The following is a 22,524-nucleotide window of genomic DNA, read 5'->3' as shown; positions in this document are numbered from 1 at the left end:
GTTCTTTAAGAAATCTCCATACTGTTTTCCATAGTGGTTGTACTAGTTTACATTGCCAGCAGCAGTGTAATGCATACACGCCAACATCTGTTTTTGATTTTTGATTATGGCCATTATCACAGGAGTGAGGTGATATCTCATTGTGGGATATCTCATTGTGGTTTTGCACTTCCCTGATCATTAGTGATGTTGAGCATTTTTTCATGTTTGTTGGTCGTTTGCGTATCTTCTTTTGAGAATTGTCTGTTCTGTCCTTTGTCCACTTTTTGATTGGATTTTTTTTTTCTTTCAGCTGCTTGCTTCTCAATTGCTGCTTCTCTCCTTTTATATCACTCCCATTGCCAGTCTAGGGGACTAGGCTTCTCTCTCTGAGTGGCTGTGGGAACAGTGGCACTGACTCTTTGGTAGGTGGTATGTGGTACAGAATTAGAGCAATGAGATTCTCCAGTGGTGGTGGTGCTAAAGACCACATCAGCCCTTGCAGTCCAAGGGAGTAGGTGGCCAGGGAGGGACCCTTGGAGGAGTGAGCTGGAGGCTGCCTGTGGGGAACAAGAGCTGTTGTTGGAGGTGGAAAGACGGTAAGGAGGGAGTGATGATCCCTCATGTTATGTGCATCTCCTCCTAACTACATGTTCAGTGATCTCGTGTTGGTAGTTTGAATTCAACTATGGGGGATTTTGACACCACGGAAATTGGCAAATGCAACAAATCATTTTTTTTCTTGACAAGGCAGTTGGTAACATTTACTAGCACATCACTGGGTGAGGGGCATTATAGACTTCCCTCCCTTTCTGTCCCCCTCATTTCTCCTCCTCACTCCTGATTTGAGGTTGCCTCAGACCCTTCCCGTCTACTTTTATCTGAGGAGTAAGAGTGGGAGGAGGAGAGGCCGAGGAAGGATGGCAGCAGGAGGAGTTGATGTGGTCTCTTCTTCCAGGCCAGGCCTGGTTCCACCCCATGGAGATCATCTGCACCAGGACTGTTTTTTGTTGTTGTTGTTGTTGTTGGTTTGTTTTTTAGAAGACTGGCCTAGAGAAAACTCTTGGAGTTTTGCCAAGGCCCTGCAGTTATTTCTGTCTTTAGTTTTATATTCATATAAAGCAAGTACAGTGTACATTAAAGTAAGATGATTCTTGTTGCATGTTGCCAAAGGATGACCTGGAAAATGTGCTGTTAGGTGGACCTCTCCTGGGGGCCGGCTTTTCTGAGAGTGATCGAGGGCCTTGCTAGTTAAACAGTGGCCTACAGATGAGCAGCAGAGACATTACCAAGGAGTTTGTCAGAAATGCAGACTCTCAGGCTCTGCCGCATACCTACTAAATCAGAATCTGAAATTGAATAAGGTCCCCAGGTGACTCATAAACGTTCAAGTTTAAGAAGGACTGATGAGGGATTTAGGAAGTCCTGGTTGAGCTGTGTGTGCAGAAAGATGAGGAGATGGAGTTTTCTTAGACCAGCTGTTCTCAAACCTGACACACATCAGAATCCCTTGGAGGGCTTGCTAAAATACAGACTGCTGGCCCCACCTCACAAATTCTGATTCAGCAGGTCTGGGGTGAGGCCTAGGAATTTTCTAACAAGTTCTCAGATGATGCTGAAGCTGCTGGCTCAGGGACACACTTTCAGAATCACTGCCTTAGATATACCTTTGGGCAGCCTGTAGGATTTAGGAAGATCTCTGGCTTTGAGAGCCTTTAAGAAGAACCCCTGTGGCTCGCTTCAGATAGTAAGACCGAGAGGAACAAATGCAAGCTCTAGAATCTGAAAACCCAGATGTGAGTCCTGGATTTGATGCATTCTTGGAAGTTCCTTGACCTCTTACGATTGTTTTATTCATCTGAAAATGAGTATAATAATAATAATCACCTCACAGCACTGTTATAAAGATCAAAGAAGGTATTTTATGATCTTTTAAATGAAATACAAGTATAAGCTGCTACTACAGGTTGAGTATCCCTTATCCAAATACTTGGGATCAGAAGTGTTTCCGACTTTGGATTTATTCAGATTTTGGAATATTTGCATTATACTTACCAATTGAACATCCTAAATCTAAAAATTAAAAAAAAATCTTCCAAGTCAGAGGCTTTAGCGAATGATTTCATGTTGCTCTCTTTGTGGTAGATTCTCTTCTGAGATGCTTTGCCTTTCTCTATTTTATTTATTGCCACTTGGAGAAATTACCATATGGCTGAAAATGTGTTCTTTTTGGAAAAAAGGGATATTATGTGTTATTTTCAAGGACTGTTGCTGAGTCTGATTTTTGCTTTTTGATGTATCTGAACATTAGGTGACAGTGATTCAGTCATTATGGTTATATCTGTTCCTGGCGTGGTAATATTAGCACTCCAAAACTGTACTCCATAGCATTCTGTCAGTGTGTTTATAACAGACTGAAGAAACTCATCAGTGCCATCGTCTCGCGGTGTGAACTCCTCAGCATTCCAGCTTCCAGCTCGCAGAGGTCTAGTTGATATGCTATCACCTTTGTAATGCCTTGGTCAGGAAGTCCTCATTATTCTCTTTTTGTGCTCAGAGATTTCTGTGAAGCATCTTTGTTGGACTGTGTTGGGGTCTCTGTGACTGGCCAGGAAATCTTAGCTGAATTAGAGGCTTTGGCCAGGTGTGGTGGCTCATGCCTGTAATCCCAGCAACTTGGGAGGCTGAGTTGGGCGGATCGCTTGAGTGCAGGAGTTTGAGACCAGCCTGGCAAAATGGTGAACGCTGTCTCTACCAAAAATACACAAAAAATTAACTGGGCACACTGGTGCATGCCTGTAATCCTAGCTACTTGGGAGGCTGAAGCAGGAGGATCCCTTGAGCCCAGGAGGTTGAGGCTGCAGTGAGCCGAGATCGTGCCATTGCACTCCAGCCTGGGTGACAGGAGTCAGTGAAACTCTGTCTCAAAAAAAAAAAAAAAAAGATTTAGAGGCTTTAATTTATCACTGTGTGGCGTAGGGAAAAGCATGCAGGCTTTAGAGTTAGACACACCTGGGTCTGGTCTGGCATCCATTCCTTATTACAGTGGTTCTTCAACTTGGCCTCATATTGGGCTTAGCTGAGGAGATTTATAAGCAATATTTTTATGCTGGGTCCTACTTTAGAGATTGTGACTTAATTGTCCTGGGGTCGCCTAGGCATGTGGACTTGTAAAACCTTCCCCAGATGATTCTACTAGTTTGAGACTCTCCAAATACGTGATTATGAGTTTACTTAATGGTTCTAAGCCTGGAGTTTCCTCATATATAAAATGGGTATAATAACATCTCTCTTACAGCAGCACTGTGAAGATCATAGTTAATGTGAGATGCCTAAAAGGGATGATTTCAGGTGAGCTGGAAGGGCTCCTATGTCTCAAACCCCAGTGTACTTTGCCATACTGCCTCTTGCACCACCACCATCGGGCCCCCTAACAACTTCCCCAGTTATTCAGGCTCATCACCACCCCCTTGAGGGAATATCTTTTGAATTCATGAAAGGACATCTGCTGGCTGTTGACCTCCTCTCCACCTATGGATCCAGTATGGTTCACACACCTGGCAAGCGATATTTTAGAAAGAAAGAACTTACAGTCCTTGCGCTAGGACCAGGATCGGCTCATTGACGTGCTAGACACCATACCCTGGTCGCTGTCTGCATCTTCCCAGTGTGGCTGGCCTTTCTTCCCACATCTTGAGTGATAATCTTGCTCACCATCCTCTCCAACACATCAGCCGATTCCACCATTATTTAGCCTGTCTAGAGTTCATGTTCCTGTTTGCAACATCATAGCGTTTTAACCTTTCAGCATGCTCCTCTCATGTAGCTTACTCTTAGCCCTCAGTTCGAAGTGTGCTGTCCTTACAGTGAAGTGTCTGGCACGTACTTTTGGGCATTATGGTCTACCAAATCATTATGCACTTGCCTCATGTCCCCTGCTCAGCAAAAAGTTTCAGGAAATCAGGGACTCTCCATCTCCCCATCACGTAGTATATATGTGGGTGCTCAGGATGTATTGATTGAGTGAATGAAAGAAAGATCCCTTATATACTTACAGTGTGTCCCTTCAGTTAAACAACTGATTACATGAACAAGCTGAAGTCTGAAGTCATGTGTTTCCAGCTGGATTTTGAGTTCTCTAACTGTAGGTGCTGGGTTATTTCTTTACTTTCCTCATGGCATCTGGAACAATACTTGGCCAACACTAAGTGCTCAGTGAGCACTCTTGTCCTATTAAGGAGTAGAGATGTAGGCAAAAGAGCCAAAGGAATGACCCCAAACTGCATTTATTACAGTGGCCTCAGCAGAGATGGGCAAGGGCTAGACTTTGCTGATTAGGGCGGTGGTATCTTAGGGGAATATGCATACCCTAACAAGATCTATTGGGTCTGAGGAGAACATTTTAGAACTTGTATATCTTTATTTTTTAAATTTAAAAGAGTAGTATAATGGTCTTTGGAGACTCAGAATCAGGAAGGTTGGGAAGGGGTTGAGGGATAAAAAACTACAAATTGGGTCCAGTGTACATTACTTGGGTGACAGGTGCACTAAATCTCTGACTTCATCACTATACAGTGTATCCGTATAACCCAAAACCACTTATATCCCAAAAGCTATTGAAATAAAAAACTTTATAAAGAAAAATAATTAGGCTTTATTGAGTTCTATATTGATGGCTGTGGACCCTTAATTTGATCCATATGAAACATGTGAGAGGGGCACTGTCACCCTCACTGGCTTGTTTTCATCCAGTATGTTAAAAATAATCTTGGCCAGTGCGGTGGCTCACATCTGTAATCCCAGCACTTTGGGAGGCTGAGGAGGGCAGATAACCTGAGGTCAGGAGTTTGAGACCATCCCGGCTAACATGGTGAAACCCCATCGCTACTAAAAATACAAAAATTAGCCACGTGTGGTGGCACGTGTCTGTAAATCCACCTACTCAGGAGGCTGAGGCAGGAGAACTGCTTGAACCCAGGAGGTGGAGTTTGCAGTGAGTGGAGATGGCGCCATTGCACTCCAGCCTGGGCAACAGAATGAGCCTCCATCTCAAAAAAAAAAAAAAGAAAAAAAATCTTGAGCTGTTTGCATATACCTGTAGATTTATGAATTTTATTATGTAGTTTATCTAGTTTACTACTTACAACGTAGATAAGTCACTTAAAACATTCTTGCAGAGAAACAAGAATTGAAATGACTACTGTTGATGTAAACACAAGAGAACAGTTAGAAACTGGCAGAAGTGACCCTTCTCCCAGGCTGTTACGTGATGTTGGTTAGCCAGATGACAAGAGAAATACAATAGTGGTCTAACAGTAAGAAGGACGATGGCAATTTGACAACGACGTGTCATAAATTTTTGAAATAGTAAAGAAGACTCTAAGAAATGTGCATTTATATTCATTGTCACCGTTGTATTAACCAAATCCTATATGGACACTATGTCTTGAAGAATTAACCCAATGGTGTTTGAAGGATTAATTAATGACTTTTGAAGATTTTTAAGTTAATTTTACCTCATCTTTGGAAATTTCTGTTTTTGTATTTGTTAAAAATATTCCTATTAGTCTATTAGTATATCTCCATAGAAATTAAACATCTATGTATTGGGTGTGTATGCTGAAAAGTCTTTTACTAGTAGGAGTGCATGTCCACCGTGTCAGAATGCCGTACAAATGAGAGTGTGGTTTGTTCTTGATGGGCTTTTAGCGTCATGTCATACTGCTCTCATGTAATTGGCTGACCGGAAAGTCATTTCAGGATTGTGTGTGATTAGTTACCATGGTAATGGCACAGCTGGGAGGGGAATGGATCATTAAAAATCCATCATCACCACTGAGTTAGGAATTAACTGAGATCACACATTCTTCTGAGGTTAGGTCATCTTCTGCTTATAGAAAAAGGCAACCCTTAAAATTTAACAGATTTAAAAAAATATGTATCTTAAACATTACATTAGCTTATGAGGTTGCTCATATATTTGGAAGTGAAAGACAACAAAACCTAGAAATTTACTCTTTGTCAAGCATTTTGTTATTTATTTGAATCCTACAACAACGCTATAAGGTAGGAATCAACCCATTGTATGATAAGGAAAGATAAAATCAGAGACCTTAAGTGACTTGTCCAAACTCACGTATTTAGTAAGCATAGAATTACGTGCAAAATTAGATACTTGGCATTATTTTGCTGTAGTTTCCAAAGGCAAAGAATACATAGGCATTTTATCAAGTCACCTAATCCAGTAAGTCCTCACTTAACATCATTGATAGGTTCTTGGAAATCGTGACTTTAAGCAAAATGATGGATAATGAAAGCAATTTTTACCATAGGCTAATTGATGTAAACAGGAGTTAAGTTCCTATGGCATATTCTTGCTCACAAAAACATCACCAAACTTCTAAACGAAGACCAAAACACTTCTAATATTAAACATTGAATACATGTGAGCTATACATACATTTAAGAAAGACAGTAAGGATGTTAAGAAAACTTCTAAATTTTGTCCAGCTATCACATGATTTGTTTTGTTATTATTTATTTATTGTTTAATTTTTTGAGACAGGGTCTCAGTCACCTAGGCTAGAGTGCAGTGGCACAGTCACGGGACACTGCAGCCTTGACCTCCCGGGCTCAAGTGATTCTCCTGCCTCAGCCTCCTGAGTAGCTGGGACTACAGGGTGTGCACCACAACGACTAGCTAATTTTTTGTAGAGATGGAGTTTTGCCATTTTGCCCATGCGTCTCGAACTCCTAAGCTCAAGCGATTCGCCTGCTTCAGCCTCCCAGAGTGCTGAGATTGCAGGTGTAAGCCACTGCACAGCCTAATTTGTTTCTTAAAAAAAAAAAAAAAAAAAAGAAAGACAAATAAAAGCAAGTAAGATAATTATTAACCCAGTTATTCCAGTTCAGGGTTGCAGGTGCTGGAACCTATCTAGGCATCTCAGGGCACCAGGTGGGAACCATCCCTGGCTCGGACTCCGTCCCGTCGCAGGGTGCAGTCACTCATACACTGGGAACGTGTAGACATGCCGATTAACCTAACAGGAACATCTTTGGGATGTGGGAGGAAACCAGAGTATCCAGACAAAACCTGTGCAGACCTGGGGAGAATGTGCAAACTCCACACAGTCAGTGACCCTGGCCCAGAATTGATTTTTTTTCTTATCAAGTCTATAACAAAAGGATGTTGAATGAAATGATGCTATTCGAGATCTGCTGTAATGTGAAGGTACTCACAATTTCCAGACCTGAAAGGCTGTGTAACAGTGGACTTTATACCCTGAGAGTGAAAGCAAAATATTCACTCTGAGGGCTGGGGCTGGAATCTTTCCTTCATCTATCTCTGTTCGGTGGTGAAAAGCAAGCCAATTTTGGTCGTGCTTATTGACATTGTATCATCTTATGTCATTTCTCAAGTGAAAGTTCGGTGTTTTTGTATGAGCAAGAGGTCTCTCGGTGGAGCTTTGCCAACTGTTTTTGTCAAGGTGTTCTGCAGAGTATCAGATATTGACCTAAAATACAATAAATGGGCATCTCTCTCTGTTAACAGGACCATTGCCAACTATTTGGTGTGGAGAATGGTTTATTCCAGAATTCCAAACCTTAGCAGGCGCTTTCAGTATAGATGGCTGGAATTCTCAAGGGTAAGTTTAAGAAGGTTGCAATGTTATATCACTGGATAACTTTATGCTGGAACAGTCCCTATATTAACTGATCCAATAAAAATCGCCTTTAGGGATTAGGCAGAGGGAGTTTGTAGCCCAAGCTCTATTGTTTTTTTTTTTTTTTTTTTTTGTGTGTGTGTGTGTGTGTGTGTGTGTGTGTGTATGTGCCTTATTTATTTTTATTTAGGTATAAATTACATATGGCAAGGAACATATGTTCCTTGTAATTATAATTTTAACATTTCTTTGTGATATATTTATAACTATCTTTTATTTTCAGTATTCTGAATATGTAAAATGTGCATGATAGTGGTATTAGATGCAGAGTTTCATTTTCAATTTGGAAATAATTTGTCTTAAACTTTACCTGTACCTTCCGTCTTTGAATCTATCCTCTGCTAGGTCCAAGAGGCTTCAATTTAGTTTCCTCTGAGACCTCGCTGAACTGTCTGAGATGGTTTTCCTCTCCCTGCTCTTTTTCTCTCCCTGGCTCTTTATTTATTTTTATTAGAGATGGGGTCTCGCAATGTTGCCCAGGTGTGTATTGAACTCCCGAGCTCAAGTGATGCTCCCACCTCAGCCTCCCAAAGTGCTGGGATTAAAGGTATGAGCCACTGTGCCAGGCCTCACCTGGCTCTTGAATCTTTGCTTCTCTCCCACCCTTGCTTGCCTCCCAGTTTATACCCATGTTCTCATCTTTCTTTTTGAGGCTTATCTCTGACTAATTCTCCTACCACTAGAGGCCGTAAGCGTTTTGTATCTTTAAAACAGTTTTTATTTTTCTATCAATTTAAAGTTAAGTGAATGGTGAATCTTATAAGCGATGATTTCATTCAAGAGAAATTTTAGTTATTAGAGGAACTAGTAAGTATAGAAGTTCTCAGTGGGCCATTTCTCTGTAGTGCAGTTATTTTGGATATGCTTTGACCCTATAAAGTCACTAGCATATAAAGTTACTTTAGGGCTGGATGCAGTGGCTCATGCCTGTAATCCCAGCACTTTGGGAGGCCCAGGTGGGCAAATTGTTTGAGGTCAGGAGTTCAAGACCAGCCTGGCCAACATGGTGAAAACCCATCTCTACGAAAAATACATCAATTAGCTGGGCATGGTGGCACACGCCTGTAGTCCCAGCTACTTGGGAGGCTGAGGCAGGAGAATCGCTTGAATCCAGGAGGCAGGAACTGCAGTGAGCCAAGATGACACCACTGCACTCCAGCCTGGGCAACAGAAGGAGACTAAAAAAAAAAAAATGTCTTTTTACAGAGAACAGCATAAAACAAATATATATATATATATATATATTTAGGTCATAACAATGGGTTAAGATACAAAACAAGTAGATTGTGTGCGTGCGTGCGTGTGTGTGTGTGTGTGTGTGTGTGTGTATATTTTTAACTCCCATGAATCACATAAAAGATGATGCCCAGCTTCTGTCCACCCCTACTGTGAAGACAATGAGAGAGAGGTGTAAGAAGCAGTGTGTGAACATTTAAGGTTAGGTATGAGGGGATGTTTCTTGAGCACGAAGTGCTAAATATAATATTGAATTGCTGAAGAAGGTTGTAGGATCTCTTTCTCTACAGATTTTAAAAATAGATTCATCCCTTACCTCGGAGAGAGGTTACCAGAAATCAGAGGAAAAATAGATGAAATTAAGCCTTAATACCATTCCTCAAAACAACCTGGCGCTAACATTGTGTAAAGGACACTTCTGGCCACCATTCTCAGGGCCTCTCTTCCTCCCTGCCTGCACCCCAACTTCCAAGGGCAACTTTAACTATATTTATTTCTCTGCTTTTATCCCCAAGAATAAACCTCTGAGCCTTCCAGGTCCTGCTTGGGAAGCTTCTTACCTTTTTGTAAATGTTTTCTTGTAATGGTATAATTGCAACAGATGGGCAAAGCATTTACATCTGTATTTTACTTGTTTACCAGTGTATTTTTTGCTGTGACACAATGTAAATGTGCTCCCTGTGTTCATGGTGGGTCATGTTCTCCTGCTCTGCCTTGTTGAATGTGCTACTCAGCAAGGAAACCCTCGTTGGGCAGGAACTTTGAACACCCATTGATTCTAGACCTTCTTAGTGGAACTTCAGTTCTCAGTAGATATTAACTACTATCTGGACACTCGAATAACATCCTCTCATGTCCCTCCTGACTGCAGAAAAGTGATACCGTTGTCCAGATTCTTTGTTTAATGGGTAAAATTGGGAAGAAAGGAGAAATGTATTATTTTAACTGTTAAAACATATTTTTTTCTTTCTTCTTTTTTTTTTTTTTTTTTTTTTTTGAGACAGTCTCACTCCATTGTCCAGGCTGGAGTGCAGTGGCCTGATCTCGGCTTATTGCAACCTCTGCCTCCTGGGTTCACACAGTGCTCCCACCTCGGCCTCCCAAGTAGCTGGGATTACAGACATGTGCCACTATGCCTGGCTAATTGTTGTATTTTTAGTAGACATGTGGTTTCACCATGTTGGCCAGGTTGGTCGCCAACTCCTGACCTCAGGTGATCTGCCCACCTGGGCTTTTCAAAGTGCTGGGATTACAGACATGAGCCACTGCACCTGGCCTAAAACATTTTCATTTAGTTTTAAATATAATGGGTACAAGCATATTTTTTTCTTCTTCTTCAGTTATTTTATCTTTGCCTCTACTATCTGACACATATATATGGGTTAGGGTATGCAATGTTTTGTAGACTGTTTTCTTCAGGTTGTTTGAATTTTTTTCAGCCATGGGTTTTATCCAAATGAAGTTTAATCTGGATCAATTATCTCCCACAGGTAATCCAGGGGACCACAACCTTGCTGCCTCAATGGGACAAATGTGTTAACTTTATTGAAAGTGCCCTCCCTTATGTTGTTGGAAAGATGTTTGTAGATGTGCACTTCCAGAAAGATAAGAAGGAGATGGTAAGTGGGGCTCCCCAGCTAGTAAAAAATAATTCAATTTAGTCAGATCTGACAAGGGTATATTCAGCAGGCTAATGTCAGCCTTCCAAGTGGTAGGGGCTTGTGGATAGTCTTCAGATTCCTTCAACTTCTCAGTGAAATAGGAAGAAAGGTCATCAAATGAGAGTGAGGATGAGTAAGCAAGTATTGAAGATTAGAGGAGAGAGAAGGTATGTAGTTGTCCAGGGGAGTGGGAGAGTGAATAAATTGAGAATATGGTATAGCTGCTTGAAGGCAGGCATGTCCAGGTGTAGGTGAGGTTTCAGGTCACGGGTTTAAAGAGAGACTCACCACTGTGGCCATGTGTTCTTCCCCATCTGTTTTAACTGCATTGGAAGGGTTTATTTTTTTTCTTTTAGCTTTATTGAGGTGCATTTGACTAACAACAATTGTATATATTCAAAGTATACGGCCGGGCACAGTGGCTCATGCCTGTAATGCTAGCACTTTGGGAGGCCAAGGTGGGCAGATCACTTGAGGTCAGAAATTCAAGGCCAGCTTGGCCAACATGGTAAAACCTCATCTCTACTAAAAAAAATACAAAAATTAGCTGGGCATGGTGGCGGGTGCCTGTAATCCCATCCACTTGGGAGGCTGATGCAGGAGAATCACTTGAACCCGGGAGGGTGGAGGTTGTAGTGAGCTGAGATCATGCCACTGTACTCCAGCTTGGGTGACAGAGTGAGACTCTGTCTCAAAACAAACACAAAGCATACAACATGATGATTTGACATACGTTGTGAAATGATTGCCACAATCAAATGAACACATCTGTCGCCACACTTATTTACCACTGTTTGTGTGTGTGTGGGGGGGTGAGGACACTTAAGATTTACTCTCTTAGCAAATTCAAGTATATAATACATGATTAGTAACTATAGTCACCATGCCATATTTTAGATTCCCAGAACTTATTCATCTTAGAACTAGAGGTTTGTACCCTTTGATCAACATCTCCCTATTTTCCTGCCCCTAGCCCCTAGCAACTCCTACTTCTATATTTTAGCGTTTATATAAAGATTCTACATATATTGTCTTTCTGTGTCTGGCTTATTTCACTAGCATAATGTCCTCCAGCTTTATCTGTGTTGTTGGAAAAGGCAGGATTTTCTTCGTATAAGGCTGAATATTAATCCATTGTGTGTCACACACACATATATACACACGTACCACATTTTTCTTATCTATTCATCCATTGAAGGATATTTAGGTTTATTCCTTAACTTGGCTATTATGAACAATGCTGCGATAAACATGAGGGTGCAGGTCTTTCTTCCATATACTGATTTTACTTACTTTGGATATATACCCAGTAGTGGGATGGCTGGATGGAATGGTAGTCCTATTTTTAATTTTTTGAAGATTTTCCATGCCATTTTCCATAATGGCTGTACCAGTTTACATTCTTACCAACAGCATAAGAGCATTCCCTTTTTATTCCGGGAATTCCTTGCCAACGTTTACCTCTTAAATTTTTGATCACCGCCATCCTAAGACGTAGTGAAGTGATATTTCATTATGGTTTGATTTGCATTTCCCTGATGATTAGTGATGAAAACCTTTTCATATACCTGCTGTTTATATGTCTTCTTTAAAAAAATGTCCATTCAGGTCTTTTGCCTATTTTTTTTAAAAATCAGGTTGTTTTTTCACTACTGAGAGGGTGTATTTTGGATTAGAAATTTGGATTCGGCCAGGTTTTTTTGTCTGCATCTCTTTTTTGATGAATTATATTTTACAAATGTCATGAAGTAAAAGATCCAGGTATGGTTAATAACAATCCATGTAGTCAATCAGATAAAAATATATGAGCAGCTTGGATGCAGGTGGCCAATAATCACTGAATTTAAGGTCAAAGGCATTGTTATGTCATGATTGTTCAAATGATTGGTATCCTGTAGTGATACACAATAATACCAAATGGTTGGTATTATGTATCAGTACATAGTCATTATTGATACATAATATACATGATTATGTATTATGCACTCAAGTTTGCTTTGTAATACCATATCTAAGTACATTTGTGGTAGGCCAGATCTCACTAATGCAGGGCTCCATCACAACTGTCCCAGCACTCACTGGGTAGCTAGGTTAAACATTAAAAGCTGATTGACCAGTACTCTTATACAAAGGCTGGGATATAACAAAGAGCCCAATAAGAGTTTTGCATAGGCTTTTCCTGGGCCTTGAAGCATGACAAGATAACGAATGAATTCTTAACAGGACCCTTTTAGGATTAAACAAGTTTTATTGGGGATCTGAAGAAACTCCTCAGGCCTCCACAAACAAGTTTATTGGGGTCTAAAGGAACTCCCCAAACCTTTATGATTTAGCAGGAGACAGATAAGGGTAATCACATCAGCACCTAGACCCATTTATTTAGATTAGATAAACTTACTGAGGCTCCAGAAGAAGGTCTTCAGGACTCAGACCTAGTTATAGATTAAAAGAAGTTATTCATTTATGTCTTTAGATGAAGGCCCACTTACACGTAGTCATATAGCTTTGAAGGTATATAAGCTCTGGAAAACTTTGTAATTTTGAATTGTTCTGGCGATAATTTCCAGGCTTTCTCCCTGTAACCAATTGCAGAAAATAAAACTCTCTTCCTTCCCAGTTCATCTGCATCTCGTTATTGGGCCGCAAGAAATAGCAGCCCCAGCCTCAGTTTGGTCTGGGAACCTGTTTTTACAGTCTTTGAGTATGAGAGTTTATGTTAGAACCTCGCAGCTCCCTTGCAAACAATTTCACTGAAGAATTAATGTCTTACTTCAAAATACTCAATATTCTCATTGTGTGTTTTCTTTTGCTCCTTGGTCAGAGTAAATAGAATGAGATCTTATCAGATAATCACAGTGGTAATATTATAAGCTCTGGGAAGGTTATAAAAACAATTAAAGGATAATGGAAGATTTAAAAAAAATTTACAGCAGGAGGTTTTTTGGCAGTAGAAGGATTTTAACTAATATGAAAAGTATGCAGATTAAACTTGTTTTTCTCAGTTTTGGTGTGAAAGTCCCTTTTCCTTGTGTCAGGGTGTGACATTCTAAAATAAAGTTGATTTTGGCAATCTCCCCCCTTATTTTGATGTATTTTGATGTATATGGGGGTAGTGTGGTAGTTACACAGATACTCATCTCTTTAACGTAAAATTATTTGCCTCCCTTGTGCTGAAGCTGTTCGCCTCAGGGAATACTTAAGTTGGAAACTTATAAGAGAAATATCTGGCCTTTTATAGCCTTTTTTTACAGGGCTCCTATCCAAGAACCACCTGGAACCACTGATTTACTTGAAAAACATTCTGTATAATTAGCTACAGTCTACAGAAAAAGAAAAACAGAAAGATCCCCAAAGGGGCAAATTCCAGAGACTCTAACTCAGATGAAAGGCTGGCTGCCATTGTTTATTTACCAAAAAAGTTAGTTACGTGAATGAATATAGTCAGAGGTTAAACTTCAGGTACTTCTCAAATTTACATGGGTATATGAATCACAGGAGCTTCTTCTTGTTAAAATGCAGATTCTCATTGCATTTTAACAAGGGTTTTGTTTTGTTTTGTTGTTTTAAGTTGTGTTTGGGGTAGGATCCAATAATTTGCCTAACAAGGTTCCAGGTGCACCGCTGCTGCTGGTCCACGACCACACTTTGTAAACAGTTACCACCAAAAAACAAGCCCTGGTGACTCACGAGAGCAGGCCAGGCCAGTCGACACGAATAGCAATACTTTATTTACCAAAAGTGGTTGCATTAGTGCGAGTAACTGCTTTAATTTTTAGATAATTGAAAATTTCTGTGATTCAGATTGGTTTAAACGGACTGTGAAAAGCCCTGCATTACCACCTCCAGGCTTGGTTCCCCACCCACCAACTTTTTAGTTATCTTTTGAAAATGGATACCTAGGCTTTACTAAGAGACTCCTGCCCCACTTCTCCTCAGTATCTGTTTCTAGAACCTCTGGATGACAGAGTTGGCTCAACTGCCTGTGGTTGGCACCCTCTGTTTTAGAGAGTGAGTAGGAGATAGCAGATCACATTGAGGTTTCCTACCTATCAGAGTTCTCTTCTTTTTCACTGGGGAAAACACATAATTCCACGTTAGTGTTTCGTTAAGACTGCCCACATGCAAGTGTGCATTTGGACACACCAAAACGCCAACATTCTCATACGCATTCACACACATAGCCATGGGAATTTAGCAAACTTAATTAGAAATGAAGAATAGCATGTAGAAAAGGAGAGTCCTTCAACAGAAAGCCACCCAAAGAGGTTCTATAGTACAATTGCTTGCCTTCCAGCTAGTGGGACAGAGCCTTAACTCATGTGGGATTGGCTGCAAGTGTTGCTTTGTCTTTGCAGTCCCAAGTAGCACTATCCAATTGAACTAGAATATGAGCCATATGTATATGTAATTTTATATACATATATACATATGTGATTTTATATATACATATATATAAGTAATTTTAAATTTTCTAGTAGCCACAATAAAATGAAAGGACACAGGTGAAATTAATTATAATATAGTTTAATCCAAATTATCTAAAATATTGTCATTTCAACACATAATCAATATAAATTTACTAATATGAGGCCAGGTATGGTGGCTCACACCTGTAATCTCAGCACTTTGGGAGGCTGAGGTGGGAGGATCCCTTGAGGCCAGGAGTTCGAGACCAACCTAGGCCACAGAGTGAGAGCCCATCTCTACAAAAAAATAATTTAAAAAGGCAGACAAGATGACACATGCCTGTAGTGCCAGCTACTCAGGAGGCTGAGGTGGTAGAATCACTTGAGCCTGGGAGGTTGAGGCTGCAGTGAGCCGAAATTATGCCACTGCACTCCAGCCTGGGTAATAGAGTGAGACCCTGCCTCAAAAAAATAAAGTAAAATTACTAATATGATAGTTTATAGGCCTTATTTTATACTGTCTTTGGAACTCCATGTGTATTTTATACTTACAGCATATCTTATTTGGGACTAGGCACATTTCAATGTTGCTAAGTGACTACCATATTAAACCTTGCTGATCTAAATAGGAAGGATCCCTTGAGCTCAATATGGCAGGATTCATTTTCTACTTGAGAGGATACTAGTAGCCAGGACTGGGAGGGCGGCGTTTGTTTCCCTGGCCCACTGTTTCAAGCAGGGCTCTAATATCAGAGAGGCAGGACTCACTCAAGCAACACCAGGATTCATGGCCTGGGAATAGGGTGGGAATCAGTCAACGTGCTAGCTGGTGAGGATATTTCACATTTTCTGGAATACTATCTTAGAGGCAGAAACAAGTTCCTGACCCTACTCTGAGGCAAGCACCTCAGAGGCATAGTTCTCATTGGCTCAGGGACTGCATGAACTGTAATATGCAAATTAAAGATGTTCAGTGCCTTGGAGGTATAAAGGACTCGCAAGCTGAAGCCAGGGGTTCCAAGCTCAAATACCCTCATGGTCAGTGAGTACCATTAAATAATATGCACGAGTAACACTGACTGGGTGTAGGCAAAAGCCAGGGCAAGTATAATAATAAATGGTAATTGCCATTGACCTTGGTGTCAGGGATACAGTAGTAGTGAAGTGGGCTTGTGGGGTGGTGAATGGGCTATCCAGGATTCAGCCAAGACTTGTCTCCAGCCAACTATTTTCATGCAGAAATGCAGGGCTCAAGGTGCTAGACAGGTTTCTGGTTTTTGTTTTTTGAGAGAAGTAAAATATCTGGATATTTATGTGGAATCTCATATTTTAAATCTTTGCGAGTATTCTGGAGGCCAAATTAAATGTGTCCTGGGGATACCATTGCCTACCCCCAACCCCAAGATGGAGTCTCCTTCTTTTGCCCAGGCTGGAGTGCAGTGGTACGATCTCGGCTCACTGCAACATCTGCCTCCCAGGTTCAAGCAATTCTCCTGCCTCGGCTTCCCAAGTACCTGAGATTACAGGCACATGCCACCATGCCTGGCTAATTTTTTGTATTTTTAGTAGAGATGGAATTTCACCATGTTGGCCAGGCTGGTCTTGAACTCCTGACCTCGTGATCCACCTGCCTTGGCCTCTCAAAGTGCTGGGATTACATGCGTGAGCCACCGCCCCCGGCCTCCATTGTGTTTTATATTAACATTTTCTCCCTCCTTACCTCCCTTTCTTCCCCCTTTCTCCCCTCCAATCTTCAGAACTAACAATCATAACCTTGTCTGTCAGAGGACTTTTAAATTTTTTTTATCTTACTTAGATGAAGATTATAATTTAAAAATATATTCCATTAGGTAAGCATTTAATATTACTTTTGTGTAAAGTTACATGAAAGTGGGACTCCTCCAGAGAACTGATGACGTATCATCACCATAAATAGAGATGATGCACTCATTCCACTGTGACAAGCCCTGATCCGTATGCTCATGACCTAAACAGCAGGAAAGAGAATGAGTTGTGTTCAGGGAGGATGTCTAAAGTTATCACTTGCTAATTTTCTCCTTTATTTAATTTATTTTTATTTTTTTAATAGTCTCATTTTTTCCTTTCTCTTTTCTTTTTTTTTTTTTTTGAGGCAGAGTCTCACTCTGTCACCCAGGCTGATCTTGGCGTGATCTTGGCTCATTGCAACCTTTGCCTCCTGGGTTCAAGCTATTCTTTTGCCTCAGCTTCCTGAGTAGCTGGGATTACAGGTGTGCACTACCACACCTGGCGCTATCTGTAATGTATATCTGCAAGTGCCCCAGATAGATACTCATGTCCATGGAGGACAGGTGAAGATTCCAACGAAGGTCAGAGAATGAAGGGATTGTCACCATGGGCCTAGTTGTGACTGTGATGGTCAGGATATATTGGTTTTAAAATCTGGTGATGATAATAACAGTAGCAGTTAGCTTTCACTGAGGTTTAACTAGGTGTCTTGTATTCTTCTAAGTGCTTTCAGTGTGCGAACTCACTTATCCTCACAATGACCCTGTTACTGCTATTAGTGCCCTCGCTTGCCAGATGAGGAAACAGGCTCAGAGAGTTGAAATAAGTTCTCCGGATTCATATAGCCTGAAAATAGCTTAGGTGGGGTTCAAGCCTAGACCATCTACATGGAAACCAGTGTTCCATTTCTTTGCTTCTCTCTGAAAACACTTGAATCTTTGCCAATTTTGTGAATGTGAGGAGACCAGAACCTTCTTAGTGGCTTATCTTATAATCACCCTTATTAGCAAATTCTTTATTTTAATACTAAGATCCTAAAAAGGCACACATTTCATATTTTTTAATATTTCAGGGTAGGAAACGGTTGGAATAGGTTTGGCTTCTGGTATTTCAATATTTTAAATATAAATATGGTGGAAACCTAATTCAAATCCAAACAGTTGACATCACATTTTTGTATTCATATCATTCTCAGGAGAAAGACGGAAATGATAAGCAAGCTATTGATTAAGAACATATGCAGGTTTATCTCTGGCTCAGTCTACACACTGAGCTCAATTTCTAGTATTTTCTACATACATCATTCTAAGGAGTGATCCCTGATGTTTGCAGTGGTAACCCAAAGACTCTGTAAGATTCCTTGTCACAAGTTTTTTTAAAAATATTTTCCATTCTCTAGTTACTAAGGCAGAAATGTGAATATATACATCAAAGACAAATTTTTCTGTTGTGTTGATGGGGAAAAAGGCCTTGTTGCTTTAACTCTAGTTTCTAGAAAATTCAGGGAAGTTGAAGTTCCCATTTGAACATTTTGGCTGAGCTAAGTACTTCCATATAAACCATATCTTGGTTTGTTTCATTGTAGACACTATGTCCCCAAACTACTTATCTTTATTCATATATCTCATCTCTGCCAGTAGGCATTTTTTGCTGCTCCCTCAAATTTTCTGAGTTTTTGTTATAAAGTAAACCCTGTTAAAAAAATAATAATTTTAACACTTGTTAAAATAGTAATGAAGACTTTATTGAGGACTATTGCAATAGGTGTCAAGTCTATCACAACAGAGGAGAAAGATTAGGCTCAACTCTAAATGCAGCAAAGACAGCTGGAGATTTATAGCCAGTGAGGAGAATGAGGGGGTCAGTGGATGGCAAATTACAAAGAAGAGACATCAAGAGCAGGGAAATTCTTGCTAAACCAATTTAGCAGGATTCTTGTGAAAGGCAGGCCAAGGTGATCAGGTATCAAGGATGGGGATGCTTTCTAAAGTGACTTAGCAGGATTCTTCCTACAACTGCACTAGGTAGGCTTGACAAGGACAGAATGTGGGTGGGAGGCTGAGAGGAGGTAAGGGCAAGATGTACTTGAGAAGAGGGCTCAGAGGAGCCCGACTAAACTTTGGTCAAGGAGAGAGTCTTTGTCAGACTTCAGATCAAAGCTAAAGTCACTGATCTCCTATTATATATTAGAACATTCTATATGCAGGAGGTTAATCTAGTTTAAGCAGAGCAAATCTATTACACTTCGAATTTAGACTTTATTAAGTGAAGAACTAAAACTTCACTCCCTATGTAAAGCAATTCACTAATTTCTCCTGCACTCTAGCAGCCTATTCTTTTTCTCTTTTACTGTAAAGACTTTGTTCATGTCCCCAAGTAATGCCATAGATGACCTACAGTATCTTCCATTTTTTTCTGAGCTGCTCTCTGCCTGAGCAGTTCCAGTAGTAATTCCTATCCTAAGAAAATAATTCTCCTCCCACCCCATACTGCTACAGCTGGTGCCGAAGACTTAAATACCCACGTGGGTCCTATTGCAGTGGCGGAATTTGAACTTGCAACCTCAGTACGCTAGGAGTTCACCTCATTAGTGAGCTAAGATAATTGAACTGATGTACTGCCATTAATATTCTTTAAGTTCTCCAATTCCCTCGTTCACTGTTTCTCTCAGTGGTTGAGTAAATGAGATGTAACTATAACGTTGATGGCAGAAGTCACATGAAAGTCAGTGTCATGCATTATAGCATTGCCCTTATACTGAGGAGTTTCTCGTTCCTTGCAAATTCAGCTGCTCACTAGGGTTGCTCTCGGTAAGGCTGTTGTACAGATAAAGACAATGGTCCCTTCATCACAAATTGTGCAAAGAAAGGATATTCTCTTTGGCTACCAAATGTCTCTGTTTCTGTTTGTCTAGTAAGTGGTGTTGGTTATCATTATCTAGATCACTTTCCAGAGAAACTTTGCTGAAGACCTGTCTGAATGAAGGCATACCATGATGATTTCTTTTTTAAGGGCTTTTATTTATAAAATATTGACCTAATGTAGAAATTACATCTGATTTTCTGCAAAGTTGCATTGATAGGTCATAGCCCAGCTCTGCTCTTATCAACATGGGCAGATCACTTAACTTCTTTGAGCTTGTTTTCCTGTTTGTAAATGGTGCAGGCGTTCCTGTTGCTTTATGGTAATGCTGTGTAATGATCAGTCACAAATCTTCACTGGCATTTGACAATAAGCAGTTACTGCTGATGCATCTGGAGTCAGTGGTGGGGCCCCCATGCAGCTCTGCTGATTTTGGCTGGGCTGGCTTGAATTTCTGGGGATTGGCTGATCTAGGTTGGCTTTGGCAGAGGTGGAATGTGGTTCGGCTCTGGTTCATGTGTCTTACTTCCTTGAGCCAGCTAGCCTGTGCATGCTCTCATGGTGATGGCAGAAGTTCAAGTGAGCAAGTAGAAACATGTGAGGTCTCCTGAGACCTAGACTCAGAACAGGCATAATGTAATATCTGCATTTTGTTGGCCAAAGGAAGTCACAAGGCTAGTCCAGATTTACAGGTAGGGAAATAGACACTGCTTTTTTTTTTTTTTTTTTTTTAAAGACAAGGCCTGGCTCTGTCACCCAGGCTGGAGTGCAGTGGTGCCATCTCTGCTCACTGTAACCTCTGCCTCCCAGGATCAAGCCATCTTCCCACTTTAGCCTCCTGAGTAGCTGGGACTATAGGTGTGCACCATGATGCCTGGCTAATTTTTGTATTTTTTGTAGAGATGGGGTTTTGCCGTGTTGTCCAGGCTGGTCTTGGACTCATGAGCTCAAGTGATCTGCCCACCTTGGCTTCCCAAAGTGTTGGGATTACAGGTGTGAGCCACCCAGCCTGGTCAACTCTGTGTTTTTAATGATAGGACCTGCAAAGTCACACAGTAAGGGATGTGTATAAATGAAGGGGTATGGTATTAAAGCCATCAATGCTGTGTATAACAAATAGGGATCAAAATAGTATCTACCTCTTTCATTTGTGGTGAGAATTAAATGTAGTAATCCATGTGGAAGGCCTAGCACAATACGTGGTACACAACAAATGCTCAGTGAATGTCAGCTACTCTTATTGCTAACATTGCCATGTCTGATGTTAATAATTAAGATAGAATTTATAACATCAACTTCCTGGCATGGGCTGTGGCAACTTCTGCATTCAGATTTCCTCTTTTTAATTTATTGTGCAAAGAGTAAGAGTGAGGGAGGTACCTGGGGGGTTTTGCTGTCGTTACTCCTCCATACATGCCTAGGGTAGTAGCTTTCATTGGAATAAAGATCCTTTTCATGCTAGTGCCTGGCCACATTCCAGATCCCACCCTATCATTTAATGCCAAGTTTGGCTCACACACAAGTCTTATGAAATTACTTGAGGAGCCAAATATAATTTATTTCTTTTTTGGGGGGTGGTGGGGACTGAGTCTTGCCCTGTTGCCCAGGCTGGAGTGCAGTGACGTGATCTCCACTCACTGCAACCTCTGCCTCCTGGGCTCAAGTGATTCTCTTGCCTCAGCCTCCCCAGTAGGTGGGACCACAGGCACGTGCCACCAAGCCTGGCTAATTTTTTAGTAGAGACGGGGTTTCATCGTGTTAGCCAGGATGGTCTTGATCTCCTGACCTCATGATCTGCCCACCTCGACCTTCCAAAGTGCTGGGATTACAGGCGTGAACCACTGTGCCTGGCTATATAACTTCTATAATAGGTCCAGATTTCATAACTCTCTACAGCCTAAATCTTGTTGCAACAAATATCAGGTTCCAATTGTGACAGCTCATTTATGCAATCGTTGGTCAAGTGACATCCAGCAAAACAAGTAATTTAGATAGCTCATTGGGAATTCTTTTGAAATAAATGTGGACGCTTACTCTTGTCCTTGTCTTGAGTGTGCTGCCACGATGATGACACATTGGCTCACCTTTCTTGTTTGTTTTCTCCATTTCTCGTAACACATTGGACAGTGTTGCCTTGGCCACATATTATCACACAGTCTTGTCAAGCATATCTGGTCAGACCTATGGAATGCGAAGACCCTGTATTAGAAATTCACTTACCTGAAGAAAACATTTATGCCTTCCAACAGATCTGAATGTTGGAAGTGACCAGGCATAGTTACTTTCTGGGGAGAATTTACCCACAGCCAAAGACTAGAGTATTTGAGACTGATTGACTTGTAAATATTATTCTGGTTTCTCATTCGTTCTCTCTTCAAGTTAGAAAGTGGAAAACAGGAAAAGATGAGTTATAAAATTAGAACACAACCTATATCTTTATATCCGGCAAATAGTTATATTTGCTGGATATGAACATCCACCTCAGTCTTATGAATATATGCCTTTAGGTAAAAGGACACGAGAAATTCCTCCTATATCACCAGAATAACATACTTTATAGCATGATTTGGGCCCAAATAATTTGATTTTTTCTTCTTTTGCCAAAATGTTTAATAGCTATATAAGATTGCTAATCCTGGCACACTAGTATGATTTATTCACTTACTTGGCTGCCAGAAACCTCAGCATTTTCTAACTATTCTTAGTTTTTCTGGTTTAACCACATGTCCCACTTCAATATAGGTCACTTTTTACCTGTTGTGTTGCCATTATTTTTTATCAGGAGACAATTCAAGGTCATTTTTATAAATAGTTACAGTATACATAATGAATTAATGAATATTTAATATTTATTGGTGCATTCACTTATTTAATGTCTGTGTTTCTAGT

At 40.6% G+C, this 22,524-nt stretch overlaps 1 protein-coding gene across 2 annotated transcripts in view; it reads left to right on the top strand.

The window, feature by feature from the left end:
• PHEX (phosphate regulating endopeptidase X-linked) overlaps nucleotides 1-22,524 on the top strand; it is a 217,787-nt gene that overhangs the window by 75,601 nt on the left and 119,662 nt on the right. For both annotated transcript variants that reach the window (XR_010338162.1, XM_012477402.2), the window contains exons 11-12: nucleotides 7,532-7,625; nucleotides 10,430-10,558. Coding sequence is in view for 1 of the 2 variants with exons in the window: in XM_012477402.2 (XP_012332825.2) it covers nucleotides 7,532-7,625; nucleotides 10,430-10,558 (223 nt within the window). In the remaining variant the exon portion in view is untranslated. The remainder of the gene's footprint in view (nucleotides 1-7,531; nucleotides 7,626-10,429; nucleotides 10,559-22,524) is intronic.

Source organism: Aotus nancymaae, unplaced genomic scaffold, assembly GCF_030222135.1.
Source record: "Aotus nancymaae isolate 86718 unplaced genomic scaffold, 86718_ANA_hifiasm-v0.15.2.pri h1tg000058l, whole genome shotgun sequence".
In the NCBI taxonomy this organism is placed as follows: domain Eukaryota; kingdom Metazoa; phylum Chordata; class Mammalia; order Primates; family Aotidae; genus Aotus; species Aotus nancymaae.
Note: the sequence above shows the minus strand (reverse complement) of the source record. Positions and strands in the feature narration are given on the sequence as shown.